Source organism: Bos taurus, chromosome 11 (assembly GCF_002263795.3).
Source record: "Bos taurus isolate L1 Dominette 01449 registration number 42190680 breed Hereford chromosome 11, ARS-UCD2.0, whole genome shotgun sequence".
Lineage (NCBI taxonomy): Eukaryota > Metazoa > Chordata > Mammalia > Artiodactyla > Bovidae > Bos > Bos taurus.
Genome location: NC_037338.1, coordinates 82,401,754 through 82,425,963, shown reverse-complemented (window position 1 = coordinate 82,425,963; position 24,210 = coordinate 82,401,754). Strand labels below are relative to the sequence as shown.

Below are 24,210 nucleotides of genomic sequence, written 5' to 3'. Positions count from 1 at the left end.
AGACCCGGGTTTTCTCTGGGCCACTCACAGAGGGGATTATGGCTCTTGTCTGGCCGTATGATGGGTAGGGGGTCTTCAGTGAGCCAAACAGGAGGAGCAAACTGGCAAAGCCCGTTTTTCCTTCTCCCCAGCCTTCCCAAAACCTTGGAGTGTGAGAAATGAGCATCAGATAGAGAGAAAGACAATCTTCCTTGGGAGCCTAAGCAGGCTCGGCAGAAAAGGTGACACATGCTTGGGTTCCCATCTTCAGGAAGCACTGGGAGCCTTGCTTAACTTAATCTGTTCTCTGCAGGAGTCCCAGCCCTGGAACCTGCAGGGTGAGCCTTTGTGAGTGTCCTAGAGCCAGTGGCTTCTCTCAGCCCTCCACTCATGAGAACTGCCCACCTCACACTCATATCTGAACAGTTCATTCCTTCCTCACAAAACTAAATGCATTACCTCTAAACCCATCACAGGAGAATGGAGATAACTGCAAGTTTCAACAGCAGGAGGAGATGAAAGCCAGAAACTTCTTCTGGTTTGGTGAGAGAGTACCAGGGTTTCTTATTTGTGAGTTTTGATTTATCTAAATGCTTGACTTTCAATCTGAGTTTGAAAATCTTAAAGATGCCCAGAGGTTCTTTGGAGAGGGCCAAAACAGAAATGAGAAAGTGGGGTTCAGGGTCCCCTATTTTCATATCAATCAGACATATTCCATTTATGTCTCATTTTCAAAAAAAATCTGGGCTTAGTGTAAAAGTTATTTGATTTTTTAAAATAATTGTTTAAAAATAGTTTTGGGGACTTCCTTGGTGGTTCAGTAGTAAAGAATCCACCTGCCAAAACACGAAGCACTAGTTCATGTAGGAGAACTCATCACAAGTTCTTCCCTGACCTGAGAAGATCCCACATGCCACAGAGGAACTAAGCCCAAGTCCATATGCCACAGCTGTTGCGACTGTGCTTTACAGCCTGGGAACCACAACTCCTGAAGCCTGCATGTCTGGAGTTCATGCTCTGCAACAAAAGAAGCCATCACACAGCAACCACAGAGTAGCCCCAGGTTGATGCAACTAGAGAAAGGCCATGCAACAAGAAAGATCCAAATTGGTCTTTAACCACAGCCAAATTGGTTAAGGTGGTTCACTGGTTAAGACTCTGAGCTTCCACTGCAGAGGGTGGGGGTTCGATCCTGGTTGGAGAACTAAAATCCTGCATGTTGCAAGGCACAGTCATAATTAACTAACTGACTGACTGACTGACTAAATAGTTTTGATGCTAAAACCAGATTTGGAAACCACAGGTCTGTAGTCTCACTCTTCTATGGGGTGCTGGTCCTGGCATTCTGCACATATAGAGAGCACAGTCTCGTTTCAGGAGAACAGAGAAATTCATTCACTCATTCCACTAACATTTATTGAGCACTTCCTTTGTGCCAGGTAAAACTATGCCTCATGAAAAATTAAAAAGTTCTAATAAATGTGCCCTGCCCTCCACCCCAGCCCTTAAGGAGGTTATGTAGTGCTAAACGGTACAGGTTACAGGCCATGGCAGGTGGTTCAGAGGATCAAAAAGAGTATGGGCTGGGAGGCAGGCCTGGGTTTTCACCCTTGTGTGATCTGACTCCTAAGAGCTGTAGCCAAGGACACAGTTCTCTTCAGGACATCTCTCTTTCTAGATTTACTTCAGTATCTTCAACCTATGTAGCATCTTTGGGGGACAGCCATGTTTTAGTTTCTTTTTCCCAAACCATTTTGTCTGAATGGGGAGTCACCTTAATCCAATCAGAGGTTTTAACAAAGGGTAGAACAGCTGCACTCATCTGTTTCATGCCTTCTTTTTCTTTTCATGAGGGTCTGCTTCTCTAATAAGGATGCTATGTAAAGAGAGAAAACCAAAACCCCAGAAGCCTTTGTTATATTAAGCCACTGAGATTTAGGGTTTGTTTGTTGCTACTGCATAACCTCATCCGTCCTAATATAATTCATCTACTCTAATATTGTGGGCAAACTCCAGTATCTCATCCTGTAGCTTAAATGTTTCCCAGTCTGTGAATTCATGGCCCCCTCCCCCAGATGGAGGTGAAGGATCTTCTGTGTGTACAATATATTACAACATGAAATAAGTTTAACTGGACTCTCTGGATCTTTGTCTGTCCTCCCCACTGGTTTGTATATACCTTGAGAGCAGAAGTTATATGTATGTATTTGCTGATAGACTGAATGAATGCAAGTACAGTTTTTGGAAATTGATTCTTAAAGCCTAGTGTTTATTGCTCATTTCTGAGCTGCAAAGAAACAATCTGTTACTGTGTAAGTGACAAAGTGCAATTGTCAGCATCTGCCTGACAATTCGGGTTAGCTTTGAAATCAAGGAGGTTAGAAAAAAGGATTTGGTAGGTTTCTTTAGACTCTAACAGCCAATGTCCCGTGAGCACCGATGAGCCAGACGGAAACCCTCTGCAGCAAGTGTCAGGGAATATAGAGCAGTCTTCCATGCTGAAACAATTTGTTAGCATTTACAAGTTCCCATTTTCTGTATTTTAACTTCTAATTGGTTTCCTCTTTTGTGCTAAGAATGCCATCTGTCCCTTTGACAGGTTTTTGGACTTGGTACCACTTACCAGGAAATCTGACCATTATTGTAAGATTATTCCAAAGTGCCCATCCCAAACAGCTCTGTTTTAATAACTTCACAGAGAATCTCTACTATTCTCGTGGATAGGTTTTACCATTTTTTCTGGCACAATTTCACCTTCACATTTTCTAGGAGTTCATCATATAATGTAAGGTATGGACTTATTTCAATTCCAAATCTCCTATCTGTTCCCTTGCAGTAAAAAGGATATTATTATCCCTATTTGCAGATAAGAAAACCGACGCTCTGGAAGTGAACTTGTCTCAGATATGAAACGACATAGTATGAGGACATTAAACTTAATTTCTGAATCTAAACCCCCTGCTTCATGGATACTATTTCCACCTTGTGGAATAGAAGCAGGAGCAGAGTTCATTATTCCATTTAGTGAACCAAAGAAACTGAGGCCAAAGGAAGTTAAATGACCAGTGTAATATGCTTCAACAATTAATTCACAACTTAGGGCTTCCCTGATGGCACATTTGGTAAAGAATCTGCCTACAGTGCAGGAGACTGACTATAATGCAGGAGATGATGGTTGACCCCCCAGATTGGGAAGATCCCCTGGAGAAGGAAATGAAAACCCACTCCAGTAGTCTTTCCTGGAGAATCCCATAGACAGAGAAGCCTGGTGGGCTACAGTCCATGGGACCACAGAGAGCTGGGCACAAGTTAGGGACTAAACCACCACCTCCAATCCTGAAGGACACCAATCCTCTCCCCATGGTCTTCTGTTTTCACTCTTATTATCTTACACTACCTTGATTGTGCATGATCTTCTTCCAAGGCCAAAGTTGCTTGGGTTATGGACAAGCTAAGAGGGAGGGGAAGCCACCCAGGGAACTGAGACACCAGGGATCCCCTAACAAGGCAAAGAGATTATTAGAGGAGAAGGAGACAAGATTATTAACTACACCCACCCAGAAAATGATAGCTCAGTTGGTAAAGAATCTGCCTACAGTGCAGGAGACCTGGGTTCAATCCCTGGTTCAGGAAGATCCCCTGGAGAAGGAAATGGCAACCCACTCTGCATCCTTGCCTGGAAAATCCCATGGACAGAGGAGCCTGGCATGCTATAGTCCATGAAGTTGCAGGAGTCAGACACTACTTAGTGACTAAACTACCACCAACTTCAGAAGGCTCATCCTGGAACCCAATGCTATAATTTGTTGATGTCAGATGTGTTGAGCTCCTATAGGCAGGTTGGAGCCAGGACAAGAGAGTACCAAGTCATACATACCAGATAATCACGATGGTGTGATCACTCATCTAGAGCCAGACATCCTGGAATGTGAAGTCAAGTGGGCCTTAAAAAGCATCACTACAAACAAAGCTAGTGGAGGTGATGGAATTCCAGGTGAGCTCTTTCAAATGCTGAAAGATGATGCTGTGAAAGTGCTGCACTCAATATGCCAACAAATTGGAAAACTCAGTAATGGCCACAGGACTGGAAAAGGTCAGTTTTCATTCCAATCCCAAAGAAAGGCAATGCCAAAGAATGCTCAAACTACTGCACAATTGCACTCATCTCACACGCTAGTAAAGTAATGCTCAAAATTCTCCAAGCCAGGCTTCAGCAATATGTGAACCATGAACTTCCAGATGTTCAAGCTGGTTTTAGAAAAGGCAGAGGAACCAGAGATCAAATTGCAAACATTCGCTGGATCATCGAAAAAGCAAGAGAGTTCCGAAAAAACATCAATTTCTGCTTTATTGACTATGCCAAAGCCTTTGACTGTGTGGATCACAATTATCTGTGGACAATTCTGAAACAGATGGGAATACCAGACCACCTGACCTGCCTCTTGAGAAGTCTGTATGCAGGTCAGGAAGCAACAGTTAGAACTGGACATGGAACAAAAGACTGGTTCCAAATAGGAAAAAGAGTACATCAAGGCTGTATATTGTCACCCTGCTTATTTAACTTACATGCAGAGTACATCATGAGAAACGCTGGGCTGGAAGAAGCACAAGCTGGAATCAAGATTGCCGGGAGAAATATCAATAACCTCAGATATGCAGATGACACCACCCTTATGGCAGAAAGTGAAGAGGAACTAAAGAGCCTCTTGATGAAAGTGAAAGAGGAGAGTGAAAAAGTTGGCTTAAAGTTCAACATTCAGAAAACTAAGATCATGGCATCTGGTCCCATCACTTCATGGCAGATAGATGGGGAAACAGTGCAAACAGTGTCAGACTTTATTTTTTTGGTCTCCAAAATCACTGCAGATGGTGGATGCAGCCATGAAATTAAAAGACGCTTACTCCTTGGAAGGAAAGTTATGACCAACCTAGATAGCATATTGAAAAGCAGAGATAGTACTTTGCCAACAAAGGTCCATCTAGTTAAGGCTATGGTTTTTCCAGTGGTCATATATGGATGTGAGAGTTGGACTGTGAAGAAAGCTGAGCACCCAAGAATTGATGCTTTTGAACTGTGGTGTTGGAGAAGACTCTTGAGAGTCCCTTGAACTGCAAGGAGATCCAACCAGTCCATCCTAAAGGAGATCAGTCCTGGGTGTTCATTGGAAGGGCTGATGCTGAAGCTGAAACTCCAGTACTTTGGCCACCTCATGTGAAGAGTTGACTCATTGGAAAAGACCGTGATGCTGGGAGGGATTGGGGGCAGGAGGAGAAGGGGACAACAGAGGATGAGATGGCTGGCTGGCATCACCAATTCGATGGACATGAGTTTGAGTGAACTCCGGGAGTTGGTTATGGACAGGGAGGCCCGGTGTGCTGTGATTCATGGGCACCAAGAGTCGGACAGAACTGAGTGACTGAACTGAACTAATCCATTATGAATCAGGCACTTTAGGGACTTCCCCCCCCCCCACCCACCACTACCACTACCACTTAATCCTCAGTTCAGTTCAGTCGCTCAGTCGTGTACAACTCTTTGCGACTCCATGGACTGCAGCACACCAGGCCTCCCTGTTCATCACCAGCTCCCAGAGCCTACTCAAACTCATGTCCATTGAGTCGGTGATGCCATCCAGCCATCTCATCCTCTGTTGTCCCCTTGTCGTTGCCTTCAATCTTTCCCAGCATCAGGGTCTTTTCAAATGAGTCAGCTCTTCGCATCAGGTGGTCAAAGTATTGGAGTTTCAGCTTCAACATCAGTCCTTCCAATGATTATTAAGGACTGATTTCCCTTAGGATGGACTGGTTGGATCTTCTTGCAGTCCAAGGGACTCTCAAGAGTCTTCTCCAACACCACAGTTCAAAAGCATCAATTCTTCAGCGCTCAGCTTTCTTTATAGTCCAACTCTCACATCCATACATGACTACTGGAAAAACCATAGCCTTGGACTAGACGGACCTTTGTTGGCAAAGTAATGGCAAAGTAACTTGATCCTCACGGAATGCTAATTTAATTTAAAGACTTGAAATTAAGTCTGGGAGTGGCTGTCTGGATTGGCTCATCCAGCAGAGCCCAGTTGGCCTGTTGTGGGGAAGGCTTCTTCTACCCCGGAACTGGCCATCTTGTTAGAAGAGCCACGCCTACACAAGAACTTGATAAAGAACACAGCTGGCTTATGCTAGCTGGCAATCAACAATGAACAGAGTTTCGGAGGGAAGAGTGGGGCTGGGGCTAAGAAGATCAGCATTCCTTCTTAGAGAGTCTCCAGCTGATTTTTGAGAATTTGAAGCAAAAAAGAAAAAGACTTTCTAGGCCAGAAGTAGCAGTGGGACCTGTCACTCATCACTGTTTACATACAAGGAAACCCCTCACCCTATCCTGCCTCCAGGCAGATCTGGGCTATAGAGTTTCCCAGGTGGTGCTAATGGTAAAGAACCTGCCAACAGGAGACGTTGAGATATGGGTTCGATCCCTGGATTGGGAAGATCCCCTGGAGAAGGGCATAGCAACCCAGTCCAGTATTCTTGCCTGGAGAATCCCATGGACAGAGGAGCCTGGTGGGTTACTGTTCATGGGGTCGCAAAGAGTTGGACATGAGTGAAGCAACTTAGCACTCATGCATGCATGGGCTTTAGGGAATTTCTCCAGCATCCTAGGAAACTGAGAGTAACAAGAATCAATGAATGGGCAAATCAGCCATCAGTTATGTAACCATCGCAAGAGGTCTGAAAACTTCAGCTGAGGAAATCTGGACACACCCCACCAAACTAAATCAGTGACATTGAAAAGTAGCCCCAGGAAAAAAAGATTGGACATAGGAAGTGCTACTGTTTCTAAGGGGTGGTGGCAAACAGACTTGAAGACCAGATCTGGAGTCAGAATTTCTTGTAGTTCTTATGGGTTCACACTGAGACTGGATTCCCCTCCGTGCAAAAGCTCTGATGCTGATAAATCAAGTTTGTATAGTCTACAGAGTGGAAGCTTCTTTGCCTCCCCAACCCCTCTGAGCCTGGCCCTGAGCCACTTGCCTGTCTCCCTGGACAGTTTTCCCATCTCGTTTTTTAGCATCAAGTAAAACAGGTAAAGCTGAAACTCCAGTACTTTGGCCACCTCATGCGAAGAGTTGACTCACTGGAAAGACTCTGATGCTGGGAGGGATTGGGGGCAGGAGGAGAAGGGGACGACAGAGGATGAGATGGCTGGATGGCATCACTGACTTGATGGATGTGAGTCTGAGTGAACTCCGGGAGTTGGTGATGGACAGGGAGGCCTGGCGTGCTGTGATTCACGGGGTTGTAAAGAGTCGGACACAACTGAGCGACTGAAATGAACTGAACTGAAAACAGGTAAACAGGAATTCCAGCTCTATGGCAACTACCATCCCTGAGCTCTTCGGAGTTTGCAAGCCATTTTTACTCATCCCATCTTCATGATTTCCCCAGGTCTCTGTAACATACTAAGCCTGAAAGAAGGCTTCCTAGTGGAAGGGAGATCTCTGAGCTGCCCCAAAGAATGCGAAATCTGTCTTTGAGGGGAGTACAGAGCCTGTTGGATACTTCTGATTTGCTAAATCTGTAACTAAATTACTGGCATTCAATGAAGATAATTTTTGTTTTATTTATTATTGTGCCATTACCAGTAAAACTTCTCACCCCCAAAACTCTCTCAATGTTGTATTTTAAATTTTCCTGCATCCTTAGAAGTAAATATATATATGTCTAGTCTTGGGCACATCCAACATCATATACTCAAATGGCTTTGTTTGGCTTGCTTCTAATCCTAATTAAGCCAGTGCCATTTTATTTCTTTGAACCCACTCTCAGCTGACTCAGTTTAGCACTAGTTTGGTTTGAAAGAATGCCAACTAGCCTGGGAGACAAAAGAGAATGTTGGGGATCATATTAGCCTTCACCAAAGGATCTTTTACTTGCCCCAACTGGTCAGCTTAATGACGAACTTTCCTGGGAAGTAATAAAAGCATTGTTTTGAAAATTAACCAAAACAAAAAATTATTCCACTGCTTCAAAAATATTGCATGAAGAGGAAATCTTCTCCCTGCATCTGATTCCTTTCCTCAAAGTAAACCACTATTAACCAGTTGTTGCATGTTACATCCAATTTGTTGCTGGGTTTATGCAGACATGTCTAAATGCACAGATATCCAAAGTGGCAGACTGCTGCCCAAGACCTAGTTTATTTTCCTTTATACTCATAGATACCTCCAAGTCAGTACCTGTAGATCTAACACATTATTTTCAGAGGCTGCACATTATTCCACTGCTTACGTGTATTATAGAAGATGCAACCATGTTCCTATGGAATGGATTTAGATTATTAACTGTATTTTTGCTACTGAGGACAAGACTGTAACACAGCTTCTTGTTTATGCATTTTGACATATTTATTTTATTATTTCTTGTAACAATAGGGTGTATTTGGAAGACTGGGATTGCCTTTATTCTTCGGGCTGGAATGCCAACAGTGTAAGGAGGGTCCCTACCCCCTCTCCCCAGCCTTGCCAATACTTGGGCCAATCTGCTAGACCAAAAAATGTTAATCTCCTTGAGATTTAATTTGCATTTCCTTGACTACTAGTGAAGCTGAGCATCTTTTCATATGTTTATGAACAATTTGCATTTCCTACTCAGTAAATTATCTACTCTTATCCTGGACCCATGTTTCTATGGGGTTGTTTTTCTATTTGATGTGTAAGAAAGAGCTCTTTGTAGACATAGGATATACTCTTTGTCTCTTGTAGATGAGGCAAATATTTTTCTATCACACCATTGTCTTTTGACTTTGGATGTGTTTTCAGTATAACTGAAAATTTTCATTGCTGTCAAATATGTTCAAATTTTCCGTCTTGTGTTTCTGGGCTATCTGTTTTAGAATGCCACTCTATATTTCCTTTAACTTTATTATCTTACTTTTTCCAATTTAAAACTTCAATTTAAGTTTCATTCATTCATTAAGTTGCTTAATTAATTCATTAGTAACTGGGTAAGTCAGGCAGCTAGCTTTATTCTAAATGAAGAGTCAGGAATTTTAAAAGTATTTAATCGGCAAAAATGTACACTTTGGTGGTGGAGGGGTGAAGTGGGCAGGAAAGGACCCATTAAGTTTCCTAGGAGAAACTGAGGTCCCTGAAGCTGGATCCAGATCTTTAACTCACAATCTAGGAAAAACATCTAGAGGTTTTTGATCGCCTAGCCAGTCATGGGTTGGACTCTTCTGAATGTGCGTGTGTGTGCGTGATTTAGCTCTGTTTTTTAAAGAAGGGATTTGTAGACGAAAACATTGTTCTCCCTCAAAAATCTCCTTATTTATAAACCGAATCCTGTGGACAACTCCATCCTGTCTGTTGGTCCATTTTAGATGTGTCTCCCTCAGCCTGTGATGAGCTCATTGAGTCTGTGCCTTCACTCATCTCTGTTCTGAGTGGATGCTGGTTGAACGTGTCTTCCAAGTCCTCTGAAGATTTATTTCATGTGTGTCCACATAGTCTGAGAGAGTTTCAACCTTTCAAAGAAGAATTTGAAGGTTTCCCTACAAGCAGACGAGGAACCAGCAGTAGCAAGATTTCTCCACGGACAAAGTCTTTTATCTTTCCATTTGCAAATGAAAGTACCAATAAATACTTGTAAAACTTTATCACTCTGTTAAACTTCAAATTCAGACTTGTCAGTAATTATTGGTTAGCATTAAGAGGATGAGATTAGAGATTGAGGTCCAGGAAGAATACACAATTTGCTTGGAGGCACACAGAGTAACCGGGTCTCTTGTCTTCTCATTTTCTGCTGCACTTTGTCCCTTGACAAAGGACAAATGCTGTGGTGAAGGGTACAGGTTGGGTGAGAGAGGACAAGGTAGGGCTCTGTAGCGACAGGGACCAACCTGATCTGTTGATACTTCCCCTACCGTGTCGGTAAAAAGGTGGGTCAGGCAATTCTGAGATCCCTTCCTGGGGCTGCTGCCTTGATGGTGTGGTCATCATTCCTCTTACCCTCTGTTGCTGACAAACAGAAACTCTCTCCAAAAAGTTGGCTGCTTCAGAAGGACTCATTTGGGGACCTCTGCCTTGACCAATACTATACTGTAGTAGAGTACGGATAGGTATCTGCTTTGTGTGGTGGATGCCCCCTGGAGCAAGACAGACACAAGTAGGGTGAGGAGGACAGAGCCAGTTTCCTCTCCTTGTCTCAGGGGAAGCTGGCCTTAGACAAATTCTCCCAGGCAGACATCATTACAAATGAAGGCAAGTGTTTTGAAGGAAAATCTGGGATGCTTGAGGAGAAAACTGCAGGAGGGCTTGGTTTAGATTAGGGAGTTAGGGAAAAGCAGAAGTAGGGGGTATAAAAGGTTTTTGCAAGAGTTTAGAGCTTTACATATGGGAAGGAAATAATAATAATGAAAGTGTTTGGAAGGGCAGCTCATCCTCATTCATGGGTCACTTCCTAGGACTCGAGGAACCTGCCCCCTCCCCTTGAATTATGTAGGTATCCAGGGTAAGGACTGGGGAGTCTTCACAAATGCTAATAGGTGAGCATTTTACAGGCTGCCTCCTGCCCCTCCGCATCCTCACCCACAACTAGTTTGAATGTGGAGATGAATGGAGAGGATGATTGGCATTTCCAGTTTGGGAAAAAGGTGGAGAAGATTTCTCACCCCCATCCCCAACCCGGGGGGCAGGGCGGGGGTTGGAGGAGGGCAGGTTTCCCTGCCCCAAATCATTCCAAGAGGAATTCTTCCTGGGGAAATCCCACTTTGTTGTGCATTTGATTATTAAAGGGGCTGCCTGGGAGACTGGGTTGTTCTGGGGAATGTGGGTACTAGAATCTTTAACCCTGTCAACCCTGCATCCCAACATATCTGCAGGAAAGCTTAATCAGAGCCAACTGAAGATTTCATAGTGGTGGTGGGTTGGGAGAGCAGAGGTGAGGGTGTTTGTTTCCCAGGAAGAATCTATCAGGGTCTGGTAACTAACAATAGCTGACACTCAACACTCACCCTCTGCTGATGGGCACCGTTCTCAGTGCTTTCAAAACTATTTCTCAATAACAGCCCTGTGAGGTAAGCACCATTACTAACTCCATTTGGCAACTGAAGACACCAAGGCACAGAGTCTTGAGTAGTGGCAGCAGCCACTTACCCTTTTGCCTCCGACAACCGGGAGCCAAGATTTCCGAACCGGGGTTTGGGCTGCCGGAGTTGTGGACCACAACTCCTATGTGAACCTCATCTGCCTCCCCAGAATTCGGGCAATCCCTGGTTTTTGAAAGGCTAACTCGGGAGCCCGTGGGGACGTTTTGGGGAGCCTCTCGCCCATTCCCTGCGGAAGCGGGCCCAAGCCGCCATCCTCGGTGGTGGGGATATGTTGACAGGGCGGCGGGAGGGCGCCGGTGGCCCTGCTCCGAGCCCCTCCCCGCCCCCCCGAGACCAGGCCCAGCAGCTCCGCTTTCTGCGCGGTCTCCGCGAGGTGTCGCCTTCGGCCGAAGAAACCACCGCTGCGCCACCCTCGTCGCCCGCAGTTATTTATTTATTTATTTTCAAACAAGGGGGCGCCCCTCTCCTTTCAATTTAAAACTAGAAAAACCTCCGGCGGTCTCGTTCCTAAATGGGCGCGTCCTTTCCCTCCCACTTTGCACCCTGGCTCCCGCCTCCCTTCCGAGATCACCCACGAGCAACCACCCACTTCCCCGCCCTCCCCCCTCCCCCCTACTGCCCGGCTGGACGTTGGCCTCGAGCTCAGCTGCACACACGCGCCGTCGAAGCGGGGGATGGGTTAGGAGCCTCTGAACTGTCCCCGACCACCTCCCGCCCCAACCCCGCAACCTCAACCAACACCCCCGGAGCCCTCCGGAAAAATTTTTTTTCTTTTTTTAAATGCCGAGCAATGGCCAGCCCCGCGGGTTGGGTGCGGCATTGCACGGCTCGATTCGCAGCTGGTCCGCAGAGTGCACCCGGTGCAAGCCCGGGGGTCTAAAAGGGCGGGAGGAGCACGCCCCGGGCTTCCCAGCTTTGCAGCCTCCGTTCTGCAAAGAAGAAAAGCAAGTGGCTTTTGGCGCGAAAGCCTTGGCGCCTCCCCTGATTTTTATGGAAATCAAGAGGGCGGGGTAAAGCCGCTCTCCTCTGCCTTTCTCCCTCCCCCTTGTCTGTGCCGCAGCCCCCTTCTCTCCCCACCCCCCGGGTGTGTCAGATTTTTCAGTTAATAATATCCCCCGAGCTTCAAAGCGCAGCCAGTGACAGTCATCTGTCTGGACGCGCTGGGTGGATGCGGGGGGCTCCTGGGAACTGGGTTGGAGCCGAGCTCGCTCTAGCCAGGCGCAAGCGCGCACGGACTGCAGCCACCCGAGGACCACCCCCCGCCCCTGGCCACCCGGGGTCCCCCGCACAGAATCGCCTCCGGATCCCCGGCAGTCGGCGGGAGGTAAGGACAGGCGCCCCGGGAGCGGCGAGCGCGGCGGGAAGGCAAGCCCTGGACGGGGATCGCGGCTGACGCACCGGGGGCCCGAATATGCCCGGGGGACTGCTTCCGAAACAAAACCATCTCGGGGTTTTCCCTGAAAAGCCAGTTCCACTCCCGAAGGCTCCGGGACTGGAGAGACCCGCCCTGATCCCTCTACTGCCCTTGCCAGGGGGGTGTAATGGCTTCATCGAAAGGAAATTCACCCTTCTCTAGAACGTTTGTCTGCATCTGAGCTGATGGGGAGCCGGTGCGTCCCCACCCCGAAACTGGGTTCGTCTCCAAATGGTGCCCCCAGAGGAAGACGAAAAGGGTTCAGCAGGGCGAGGCCGATGCGGTGGTAATCTGGGTCACGGCTGCTCCAGCTCGGAGGAGACAGCGGCTCTCCGCGAGACCCTCTCCGCGCTGGTGCCCCTGAACCGTTCCCAGGAACTGGGGTTCAGCCTCTCTCAGGAAGAGGGCGTACTTGGGGGTTTGGAGCAGCGGGGGTGGGGTTAGAGACGTTCAGAATCAGCTATTGGCAGTACTCTGCCTGCAGCCAGTGACTGCTGGGGGCGTCTCATCAAATTTGGGGGGGGGAAGGGATTCAGGATTGGGGTGCCTGTTGTTGGGCTCGGTCTAAAGAAAGGATTTTTTCCATTTGCAAAGTTGCCTGAATTCCCGCCCCCGCCCCCCCCCCCCCCCCCGGCTTCCCCCGCTATTGCCTGCGGTCCGGAGGTGGCAATTTTACAAAGGAGGAATTGAGGGTACTCTTAAATCCTATACCCAGTTGCTGGGTTGGAGGCCTGGGCTTCCTCTGAGCAGCTGGCCCTACTTAGGTGCCACCGGGGCTGTCTGCGAGCTGGTGGGAGCTAGAACTCTGCAGCCTTGAACAGCCCCTTCCCCCAGGCAGTGCCTGGTGTGAATGAAATGGCAGTTTCCAAAGTTGCAGAGCCAGGCCACCACCCCCCGCATCTGCATGCCCCCTCCCACCCCTGTCGTAGACAGCTTGTACACAAAAGGAGGGAGGGAGAGAGCGAGAGACACAACTTCCTCCACCTTCGGGAGCGCTGGGCGGAGTGGGGGGCTTGGAGGGGAGACTGAGGAACCGAGGAAGAGGGGGTGACCGCTGCCTGTCGTCCCCCCCCCCCACACACTCCCCCAACCCCGCATCCGGCTCCGCTTGCCAACCCTCTCCTGGTGTGTCTGCCGGTTGCAGTGTTGGAGGTTGGCGCGGGCCCCCGCCCTCCACGCCCCCCACGGGAAGGAAGCACCCCCCGAACTAAAAAGAGCGGAGCGGAAAGAAGCCCTCATTCGGGGGCCAGGAGGCGAGCCGATGCCGAGCTGCACCGCGTCCACCATGCCGGGCATGATCTGCAAGAACCCAGACCTCGAGTTTGACTCGCTGCAGCCCTGCTTCTACCCGGACGAAGATGACTTCTACTTCGGCGGCCCCGACTCGACCCCCCCGGGGGAGGACATCTGGAAGAAGTTTGAGCTTTTGCCCACGCCCCCGCTGTCGCCCAGCCGTGCCTTCCCGGAGCACAGCCCCGAGCCCCCGAACTGGGCCACCGAGATGCTGCTGCCCGAGGCCGATCTGTGGGGCAACCCGGCCGAGGAGGACGCGTTCGGCCTGGGGGGTCTGGGCGGTCTCACCCCCAACCCGGTCATCCTCCAGGACTGCATGTGGAGCGGCTTCTCGGCCCGCGAGAAGCTGGAGCGCGCGGTGAGCGAGAAGCTGCAGCACGGCCGGCCGCCCGCCGCGGGGCCCGCAGCCCCGGCCCCGGGCGCCCCCAGCCCCCCGGGCCGCGGCCACGGAGCCGCGGCAGCCGGGCCGGGCCGCCCCGGGGCCGCCCTACCCGCCGAGCTCGCCCACCCGGCCGCCGAGTGCGTGGATCCCGCCGTGGTCTTCCCGTTCCCGGTGAACAAGCGCGAGCCCGCGCCCGTGCCCGCCTCCCCAGCCAATGCCCCGGCGGCAGGCGCCGCGGTCGCTTCGGGGGCCGGCAGTGCAGCCCCGGCGGCCGCCCCGGTAGTCGCCCTTCCGCGCACCGGCGGCCGCCTGGCCAGCGCCAGTGACCACAAGGCCCTCAGCACCTCCGGAGAGGACACCCTGAGCGACTCAGGTAAAGCGGGAGCCAGGGTCCGGCTGCCTCCTTGGGGCGCTGGGGCTGGGGTGGCCCCCCCGTTTGTGGTTCACGAGTTCTGGCTTTGGGAGAGGGTATTTTGGAGACAGTACTGATGGCTGAGAGGTTAGGTTTTTCCCAGGCCCATCCCCAGGGTTTGGAGGAGAGGGTGAGTGAAAGCTGTGTTCTCCAGCCTCTCCTTAACTGAAGTTCCTTCAGCTCCCTCCGGGAGCCTGATTCCATCACTGGCCCCCACCCTGTCCCGCATCTCTCTTGGCAGCGTTCCCTCCGAGGGTGGGGGGAAAATTAGGAAAAGTTGAGTGGTTAAAGCCGAGTTGGGGTTCAGGGGGCCGCAGGGTGCATTGCTTGGACAGAAACCTGTTAGCCCAAGGGGTGAAAAAGGACAGACACAGGTCAGGGGTGGAGAGACCCTCCATAAAGGGCAAGCCTGTGCAAAATCCTATTAAGGGTGCAGGAAGTTAAGGGGCATTGCACAAATAGCGAGTACCGATTTTATTTTTTATTTTTTCAAACCTCCGTACCTTCGCTCTGTCTGGGTGGTGGGCTATTTGCTTCTGGTTGGTCGCCAGCAGGCGGCGATATGCTGGCCAGCGGGCGGGCGAGGATCGGAAAGGCTGGGGGTGGTGGTGGGGCCACCCCCCCCCGCCCCTTCATTGAGCAGCTGGCGGCAAGTACCACAGCGGTTGTGTGCATTCTCAAGGGGCTGCCTCTTTACAGTGTGCAGTGAAAACCGGCCGAGTTTTGTCTTCTAGCCAAAATTCTAGGACTAATTTCAGATCCGAGTTGTTTTCTGTAACCCAGTGCCCTTCAAAGGTGAGGGCGGGCGCTTAGCCGGCTGTCAAGGAATGCACACACCCTGGAGCACTCATTGATTAGTTCTATTGTGTGCCTGCTGCTGAAACTGAAGGGTAGGGTTAAAACCAAGATTTTGCCTGGAAGTGAAGCACTCTACCCAAATACTGGAATAGCTCTTGTCCCTGGAGCTGGGAGCCTTGGACCTTTGAAATCCAGTGTTTTCAGAATACAGATGCATAAAAAGCCTAAATTTCCTTTGGGGCTGAGGACAGATTGGTCCCAGGCTCCTGGAAGGAAACTTGGTGATAAGCCTCCAGTTTGAACGGGTCTGCCCCTTTAATGTCTGTGCCTTGACAGCTTTCGGTGAGGAAGCACTTCCTTCCAACAGCTGTCTTCTTGGCAGAAAACCAAAACATTGGCTTAAAGGGACCCACAGACTGGAACAGCCTCACATTTCGGCTTTAGAACAAATCCCACAATTGTTCAGCTTTCCGGTCCCCTTCAGATCAAGCCGAAGATGTGTTTTGATTTTCATGCTTGCATTTTAAACAATAATTTTCTATCCAAGCCTGGTAGTAAATGAAAAGGGGGGGGGTGGTAAATGAAAATGGACACACGATGCTTCATGTTCTTGTGGGTGTTGTTTGGTGGTGACTGAAAAGAGGTGCCCCGCTATTTGGGTTTAGAGCTCCAATGGATTACAACTTTGCAGTTAAGGTCTAATCTTTGTTAGTTGAAAAACTGCTTACTGTATAGAACTCATGTTCATGGAAGACAAGGTATTTTTCTTCCTTAGTTAATTAAATTGTTCTTTAAGTTTATTTGACTTAAAAATCAAACTCCATCATGTGTAAGTAGTGGCTAGCTGAGGCTCCTAAAATGAGAAGTGTCAGTTAAGTATGGAGATGGAAATATAAATAAGTCTACGGGACAGACTAGCGACGATGATGAAAGCTTACTGTTTATTGAGCTTCTGTCTATATATTATCCCTTCAACTCAATCTATGGTGTCATTCCCCATTTCATTGCTGGGAAAACTGTGATGAAGCCAGGATTCTGTCTTGACTCCAAAGCCAAGGTTCTTTTAGTTTCTGCCACCCACTCAAGCTTGAATTGAGGATGGGGAGGGGAAAAGTATATACATCTCTGTTCAGAGACTAATGCTGATGGATCAGTAATAACAGACCACGTGCCAGGCCTACCTTGTGAGACTGTGTATATTTCATTCCTATGTGTCTTACCTTGAGAATAACTCTCATCTTGTTCTCAAAGATGATGAAGACGAGGAGGAGGAAGACGAAGAGGAGGAGATCGATGTGGTGACCGTGGAGAAGCGGCGGTCGTCCTCCAGCAGCAAGGCTGTCACCACCTTCACCATCACCGTTCGTCCCAAGAGCGCAGCCCTGGGCCCCGGGAGGGCTGCGTCAGGGGAGCTGATCCTCAAACGTTGCGTCCCCATCCACCAGCAGCACAACTATGCCGCCCCATCACCCTACGTGGAGAGCGAGGAGGCACCCCCCCAGAAGAAGATCAAGAGCGAAGCCTCCCCACGGCCCCTCAAGAGTGTCCCCCCGCCCAAGGCTAAGAGCTTGAGCCCCCGCAACTCTGACTCGGAGGACAGCGAGCGCCGTCGGAACCACAACATCCTGGAGCGCCAGCGCCGCAATGACCTGCGCTCCAGCTTTCTCACGCTCAGGGACCACGTGCCAGAGCTGGTGAAGAACGAGAAGGCCGCCAAAGTGGTCATTTTGAAAAAGGCCACCGAGTACGTCCACTCCCTCCAGGCCGAGGAGCACCAGCTTCTGCTGGAGAAGGAGAAGCTGCAGGCCAGACAGCAGCAGTTGCTAAAGAAAATTGAACACGCTCGGACTTGCTGAATGCATCTCAGAACTGGACAGTCACTGCCACTTTGCACATTTTGATTTTTTTTTTTTAAACAAACCTTGTGTTGACATTAAGAATGTTGGTTTACTTTCAAATCGGTCCCCCGTCGAGTTCGGATCTGGGGTGGGGAGCAGGACACGAGGGGTCCTACCAGGACCTGCATTGGTGGGATGCTGGTGACCCTGGCGGCTTTCCTGTGCGTCACTTCTGAGACAGCGGTTGAAGCCTGTGACCGTTGGGAGCCTTCTGGGGCTGTTGAAGTCACCTTGTTTGTTCCAAGTTTCCAGACAGAAAGTCATTCCTTCTTTTTCAAATGGTGCTTAAGTTCCAGCCGATGCCACATGGGGGTTTGCCACTGATACCCCTGGGGAACATTTCTGTAAATACCATGGACACACCTGCCTTTTTGTATACATCCTGGGTAATGAGAGGTGGCTTTTGCGGCCAGTATTAGACTGGAAGTTCACACCTAAGTACTGTAATACCTCAATGTTTGAGGAGCATGTTTTGTATACAAATATATTGTTAATCTCTGTTATGTACTGTACTAATTCTTAAACTGCCTGTATACTTTAGTATGATGCTGATACATAACTAAATTTGATACTTATATTTTCGTATGAAAATGAGTTGTGAAAGTTTTGAGTAGATATTACTTTATCACTTTTTGAACTAAGAAACTTTTGTAAAGAAATTTACTATATATATATGCCTTTTTCCTAGCCTGTTTCTTCCTGTTAATGTATTTGTTCATGTTTGGTGCATAGAACTGGGTAAATGCAAAGTTCTGTGTTTTAATTTCTTCAAAATGTATATATTTAGTGCTGCATCTTATAGCACTTTGAAATACCTCATGTTTATGAAAATAAATAGCAATTAAATGATGCAACATTTTTTTTTTCCTTAGTAGCAATGGTTAAACTCTTAGCTCTTAGGCAGTGATTGTAAAGAGCACATAATCTAGAGAGGGAACTTGGTTTTCCACAGATAAATTGCCATTGTGCCCCCTTGGTGGGGAGGATACTGAGCTTAGGAAGGTTATGAGCTTTCTCCCAAATTATACAATATCGATATGTTATTAGTGATTATATGTGCTACCAATAGCATCGTATAGTTTAAAAACATTTTCCTGTGTTGTTTAGTCACTAGGTCATATCTGACTCTGCGACCCCATGGACTACAGCACACCAGGCTTCCCTGTCCCTCACTGTCTCCTGGAGTTTGCTCAAATTCATATCCATTGAGTCAGTGGTGCTATTTAACCATCTCATCCTCTGCCATCCTCTTCTCCTTTTGCCTTCAATCTTTCCCAGCATCAGGGTCCTTTTAACTAAACAGCTGGGACATCAGATTCTTTAGAATGAGAAGTAAAATTAAGGCCCCGAGTTCTGCAAATTGGTTGTGTTTGGTGTTGGTAACCTTTGTTCTGTTAGCTGATGGCATTATATTTTGGCATAAAGTATATGTAGTTGGTCTCCAAGAAGAAAGCTCTGGTCAGAATTTACTAAGCTAAGGCATTGTAGCCAAATAAGGATGGAGTTGGTCCCTCCCCTCAAAAAGCTAACTGATGTGTGGTGTGACAACTGTGTGGCCCCAATCAAGTGCCCCATCCCTTCAGGAGAGGCACTGGGGTATGAGTGTAGCTCTGTCTGCTTGACACTCCTGTTAGTTTGGACTAGCCTATGGAAGCAGCATTAACCTTTGCAGGTTCTGGAGTCTGGGGAACGGGGATAACAATGAAGCTAGGGGGCAATTTCACAGTTTCCCTCATGGGAGGTGATATCCTTATTGAGGAGGTGTTCAGCTTCTCAGAATAGAGCCTACAAATATTTCTCTTAGGTGATGGTGGTATTCAAGGCCATTTCTCTAAGGTTTCATTCATCTCAGATAGGAGCTTTGTACTGAAAAGACCTCTGCTCAGAAGAAAACAGGTCCAGGAATGAGAAAGAGCTTTGCTTGCCTGGGCCATGTGGGTCTCCAGCTGCTTTGGCCATGTTACATAGTTCAGGGCAGTTTAGAATTTGAGGTCCTCCCCCGCCCCCACCAGCTTTTCAGCCACATTTCCTAAGAGGCTGGTGGTATTGCCAATGGTCAGACCATGTTGAAATCTTTTTACTCCTTAATCTCCCTCCTTGCCCCCATCCCCACACTAGAAAGTAACACCCTTTGAAAGTCCTTTCTGAATTGTCATTCAAAAAGACTTCCCATCTATTTGCATTTTACTGGCCCCAAATCTCCCTGCAGTCTGTATTTTGTCTGTACCCATGAGCCAAGAGACCTCAGATTCTTAAAACTCAACTCAGTCATCCCAATTTCTGTTTGTTGCGATTCCATAAGGTGCTACAGAAGTGTTTCAGATGACTGGAACTACAGCCCTGGCGGAGGTTAAACCATTGAGATGAATGAGGCCCTAGATTGGCATTTCTACCAGGCTTCATTTTTGCTCTGGCTGCTGGGAATCTCAGAGCCAAATTCCATTTCAAATTTTACACACTTAGTGCCCATTCTCTCTTCTAAATGTTTATGATCTGTTTTTCATTGTTAGTTTAACAACCTTTTTAATAATGTTCTCTATGCTACCTTAAAGAGAACTTTTTGCTTTAGGTGGATCAAAAATATGTATTAAAACATTAAAACTACAATAAAATACCTCTTATTTGCCACTGGGAAAGTGCCACCCAATTTAGCTCTGCAATTATCTAAAAAGTAATTGCTGTAGTCACAGAAGAATTGAACCACTCCTTTCAATAACATGAGAGACCCTCTGCATTCCAAGAGCAGTTTTGAGACTGAGAAACCACTCTACTGGTTAGATCAATAAATCATAGGACTTGGAGGGATTGTGGAGGTCATCTCGTTGCATTACTTCATTTTATGGAATGGGCTTATAGGACCCCACGTCAAATTAGTGGCATCACCTGGGACTGGAGTTTTCTGATAATCAACCCCATGTTCTTCCATGCTGTTGGCTTTCCCCACACTCATATGGTGGCTTCCTTACCTCCTGGTTCACCGATCCATCTACAGAGTGTTTCCATATTAGTCCTAGCTAGCTCACCCTGCACAAAAACTTCCAATGCTTCCCCACCACTTCCAGCAGTGGTTCCCAACCTTTTTTGGCACCAGGGATGGATTTCATGGAAGACAATTGGGAGGGATGGTTTCAGGATGATTCAAGTGCATTACATTTATTGTGCATTTTATTTCTAATCTAATGCTGCCCCTGATCTGGCAGGAGGTACCAGTCCAAGGCCTGGAGGTTGGGGATCTCTGACTGAATCCAAATCTTCAGCCCAGCTCGCGAGGCTGCTTCCACCCTGGACACCAGCTCCATCACCCCTCCTCCACAGACACCACTCCTTCCAACCACACGCTCACGGTCTCTCACCTCCGACTTGTCCCACTATATTCCTTCCTCTTGGGTTACCCAGTTTCCGTTTATTGAAATATTTTTCAACCTTGAATGGCAAATGCAACATCACCTCCTTCAGGGAGCATTTCTCATATCCAAGGTGGAGGGTGGGGGTGGGTGTTCAGCTCCTAATCCCTCATTACCTCTGAAGAGAGAAGAGCTATCTTCATCACCCTCCCGGAACTCCTTGACCATTAAGTGAAAGTTGCTTAGTTGTGTCCAACTCTTTGTGACCCCATGGTCTATACAGTCCATGGAATTCTCCAGGCCAGAATACTGGAGTGGGTGGCCAATCCCTTCTCCAGGGGATCTTCCCAACCCAGGGATCGAACCAAGGTCTCCTACATTGCAGGCGGATTCTTTACCAGCTGAGCTACCTCCCTTAAAGCAAGTACAGCATTCTGTCCACCTCTGATTCTTCAGCCCTGGCCAGGTGGCTGGCAGATGACAGGGCCTTGGCAGAAGCTGGTAGAAGGGCTGATGGCTGAGTAGGCAGCAGATGAAGGAACGCAGTGAGAACCATTATGGAGTGCCTCCTGCCAACTGGGTTCGCAAGCTCTTGGGCTAACTCCTGTCAGGGAAGCAGATCCACTGGGCATCAGTTAACCTTGGAAACTGACTGCTGGAAGTGAAAATAGAGCACACACGGGAGGCCAGTCTTCAGGGAGCCCACAGTCTGGAATCAAGTCCTTGGTGGGAAGTATATCACCAACTTTGGTTGATCCAAAGTCTGTGAGGGGTCCCGTGGCTGAATCAGCTTCCTCCAGGCTCCCGGTATGGAGCTTGCTATTGGAGGGAGCTGGTTTGCTGGTCTACCGTGGGCCTAAGAAGTCTTTACACTCATCTGAGGCCACAGGTCCCCTGTGCTGTAGTGACAGTGGTTCCAGTCTTCCCACCTCTGTGTAGCATCTGAGAGATCACCCAAGTTTTTATACCCGAGTCTCACAATTCTCCAGGAGTGCTGGCCAATTCATTCTATACCTGTGTTGGCAACTGGGTCTTCTGGGTTTGACTCTTTCATCCCCATAATGGCTGTCTTTCGAAAATCCTAATTTGGGTTGGGTTTGGATTGTCTTTAGAATCAGAGGTTATTATATTTGGAAGCAGCTTACCTGGTGGCTCAGATGGTAAAGAATCTGCCTGCAGTTCAGGAGGCCCAGGTTTGATCCCTGGGTTGGGAAGATCCCCTGGAGAAGGAAATGGCATCCCACTCCAGGATTCTTGCCTGGAGAATTCCATGGACAGAGGAACCTGGTGGGCTACAGTCCATGGGGTCACAAAGTCAGAGACGACTGAGTGACTAACACTAGCAGCCATTAAGCTCGGTGTCCCATTTCAGAGGTGGAACACTGGATGAGAAAGTAGTAGATGGTCCGCTCACTTTTCTTTTTCCTTTCTTCATTTCTCTCCTTCCCATCCTCCCCTCTTCCTTCTGTTCCTTCTCTCTTTCATAGCAAACATTTACTTCACACCCACCAAGCACAGATCCAGGAGCTTGGAAGACATCAGTGAACAAGAGACAAAATTCCCCCAAATCCATGATTTAGGGAGCTTATATTCTCGGAGAGAGTGACAACAGTAAAAAAGAAAGAAAATAATCAACTAAATTAAATAGCATTGAATAAGGTGGTGAATGCTGTGAAAGTAGAACAGGATGGAGGAATTCTAAGGTGCCACAGCAGGAGGGAAGAGAGTTGCAGTTTAGAGTAGAGTGATCTGGAAGTTTCCGTGGAGCTGAGGGGCAGGGTCAGCCGAGAGCACCCTGGGGCACAGTTGTGCCCTCAGTCTTCCCAGTTCAAGGCTCTTCCTTCTGCATCTTCCTCTGGATGTCTGCAACGTTGCCCCAATAACGTCTTCTTTCCAACCCCAAAGGGAAGCAGGAGAAAGCCGTAGTTGAGTGTGCTCTAGAGTTAAAGCGTACGGTTTGAATCCGACTCCCACAGAAGAGCACTGGGCTGTGTCGTTTCCCCACAGGCACTTTAGGGTTGAAGGCACCATGTACTTCGCCTGGGCTTCTGGGGGATTTCAGAAATTAGCTAACGCATGGCACGTGGAATAGTGCCTGGTGCATGCTGGGAACGATGTACATCTATTCAATAATCTGATTTCTTGTTAACAGAAACCTTCCTTTCTCCATTTCCCTAGTATGTTACTAGGGAAAAGAATCTTTAAAAAAAAAAAAACCTTTGCTGGTAGAACAAATTCACAAGCCTGCACTTAACAAGAACTTTGCAGACTTTTGTTCCTCAATAGAGGCCTTACAAAACCTGAAAACGGGTACCTTGGAAACAAATGAATGTGAGCTTTGAAGCCTATTTTAAGATGAAGCCTAGGAATTTGAGTGTGGCAGAACATCGACGCCTTCTACAATGGTTTATTAGTTTTCCTTACTTGTAAAGGAAATCTCTTCATAGGCCACTGACCAGAGTTACCTGATCTCTTTTGATATTGGCGTATCCTGCTACAAGACATTCATCCTGAAACCTTTGACCAGGAGAAGTAACAGAGCCTTTTTATGGCTGAAGCAGACAAACCCATGGTACAATGCATATCGGGAGAACACACACAGCCATACCCCTGTGTTAAACACAGCTGGGGTGCTGTGAGATGCAAGGCGAAATCAATTTTCTTCTGCCTTTCAGCAACCCCAAGAATTTCAGCAGGCTTTGGGGAGGTGGTTTGCAAGAGATAAGTCTATTTTTTCACAAATCCATAGCTTGTTACCCATTGAATTTTGGATCTTATGTTACCGTCCACTATTTTCCTGAAGGGGACCATGAAAGCAGTCCTTTCACCCTACAGAATGATGTTACCTGTGGACTGGAAGGCAACTCTGGGAAATAAAAATACTTGTTTGGGGCTTGGATCTTAGCTCAGTTATTCGCTATTTGCAGTCTTGGCACAGGAGGTAAGCGATTGGTTCTCTATTGTCTTGTCTGGAAGTGAAAGGGGTTGGAGTTGGTGATTTCCAGGGCTCCATTTCAGTTCTTCTTCTTCTTTTTTTAAATCTTTTGATAATTTTGTATTTTGCTTTTTTCTTTTCTTTTCTTTTTAGCAACATCATGCACCAAGATCTTCCCCAACCAGGGATCGAATCTGTGACCTTTGCTTTGGGAAAGAGGGGTCTTAACCTCTAGGCTGCCAGGGAAGTCCTTTCAGTTCTAAGGAGAGTCATTGAATTTGGGGAGTGCCTGAAGCCTTGAATTGCTACAAATATCTGCAGTGCTTGGAAACTTTCTCCAGTCTCCAGGAAGCTCTGGGTGAAAAGCAGGACTAGGCTTTACCATTTATTCAGTCTGTGGCTGAGGGTAAGCCACCTCCCTCTGCCTCTCACTTTCTGTAACTCTCAAACAACAATAGCAATCATCACCCCCAAGGTTCTAATAGGGAATGCCATACAGTGTATGAAGAATGGGACAGCACTGGGGAATCTTCTATGAGTTCCTATTGCCACAGTCAGCTCTTATTCAGCATGTGCCTTTTACTTCATTGTTTGCTTTCTGGATTCATCTCTAAGTAGGTTTCCCCCAGCTAGGATACACCTTTAAAGGCA

The 24,210-nt window shown here is 47.9% G+C and overlaps 1 protein-coding gene across 1 annotated transcript; it reads left to right on the top strand.

The window, feature by feature from the left end:
* The first annotated feature begins 12,214 nt into the window (after window positions 1-12,214).
* On the top strand, window positions 12,215-18,129 carry MYCN (MYCN proto-oncogene, bHLH transcription factor). The gene is made up of 3 exons (XM_002691523.5): window positions 12,215-12,407; window positions 13,642-14,545; window positions 16,634-18,129. Exons 1-3 carry the CDS (start codon window positions 12,252-12,254, stop codon window positions 17,236-17,238), a joined length of 1,665 nt encoding a protein of 554 aa, XP_002691569.2. The 5' UTR covers window positions 12,215-12,251; the 3' UTR covers window positions 17,239-18,129.
* The last annotated feature ends 6,081 nt before the right edge of the window (window positions 18,130-24,210 follow it).

Bases quoted from the DNA above. Each gene is read 5' to 3' on its own strand.
- MYCN (XM_002691523.5), top strand. From the start codon at position 12,252: ATGCGGGGGGCTCCTGGGAACTGGGTTGGAGCCGAGCTCGCTCTAGCC. The intron at 12,408-13,641 runs GTAAGGACAGGC...TGCCGGTTGCAG, and splicing joins TCCCCGGCAGTCGGCGGGAG to TGTTGGAGGTTGGCGCGGGC. The intron at 14,546-16,633 runs GTAAAGCGGGAG...TTGTTCTCAAAG, and splicing joins GGACACCCTGAGCGACTCAG to ATGATGAAGACGAGGAGGAG.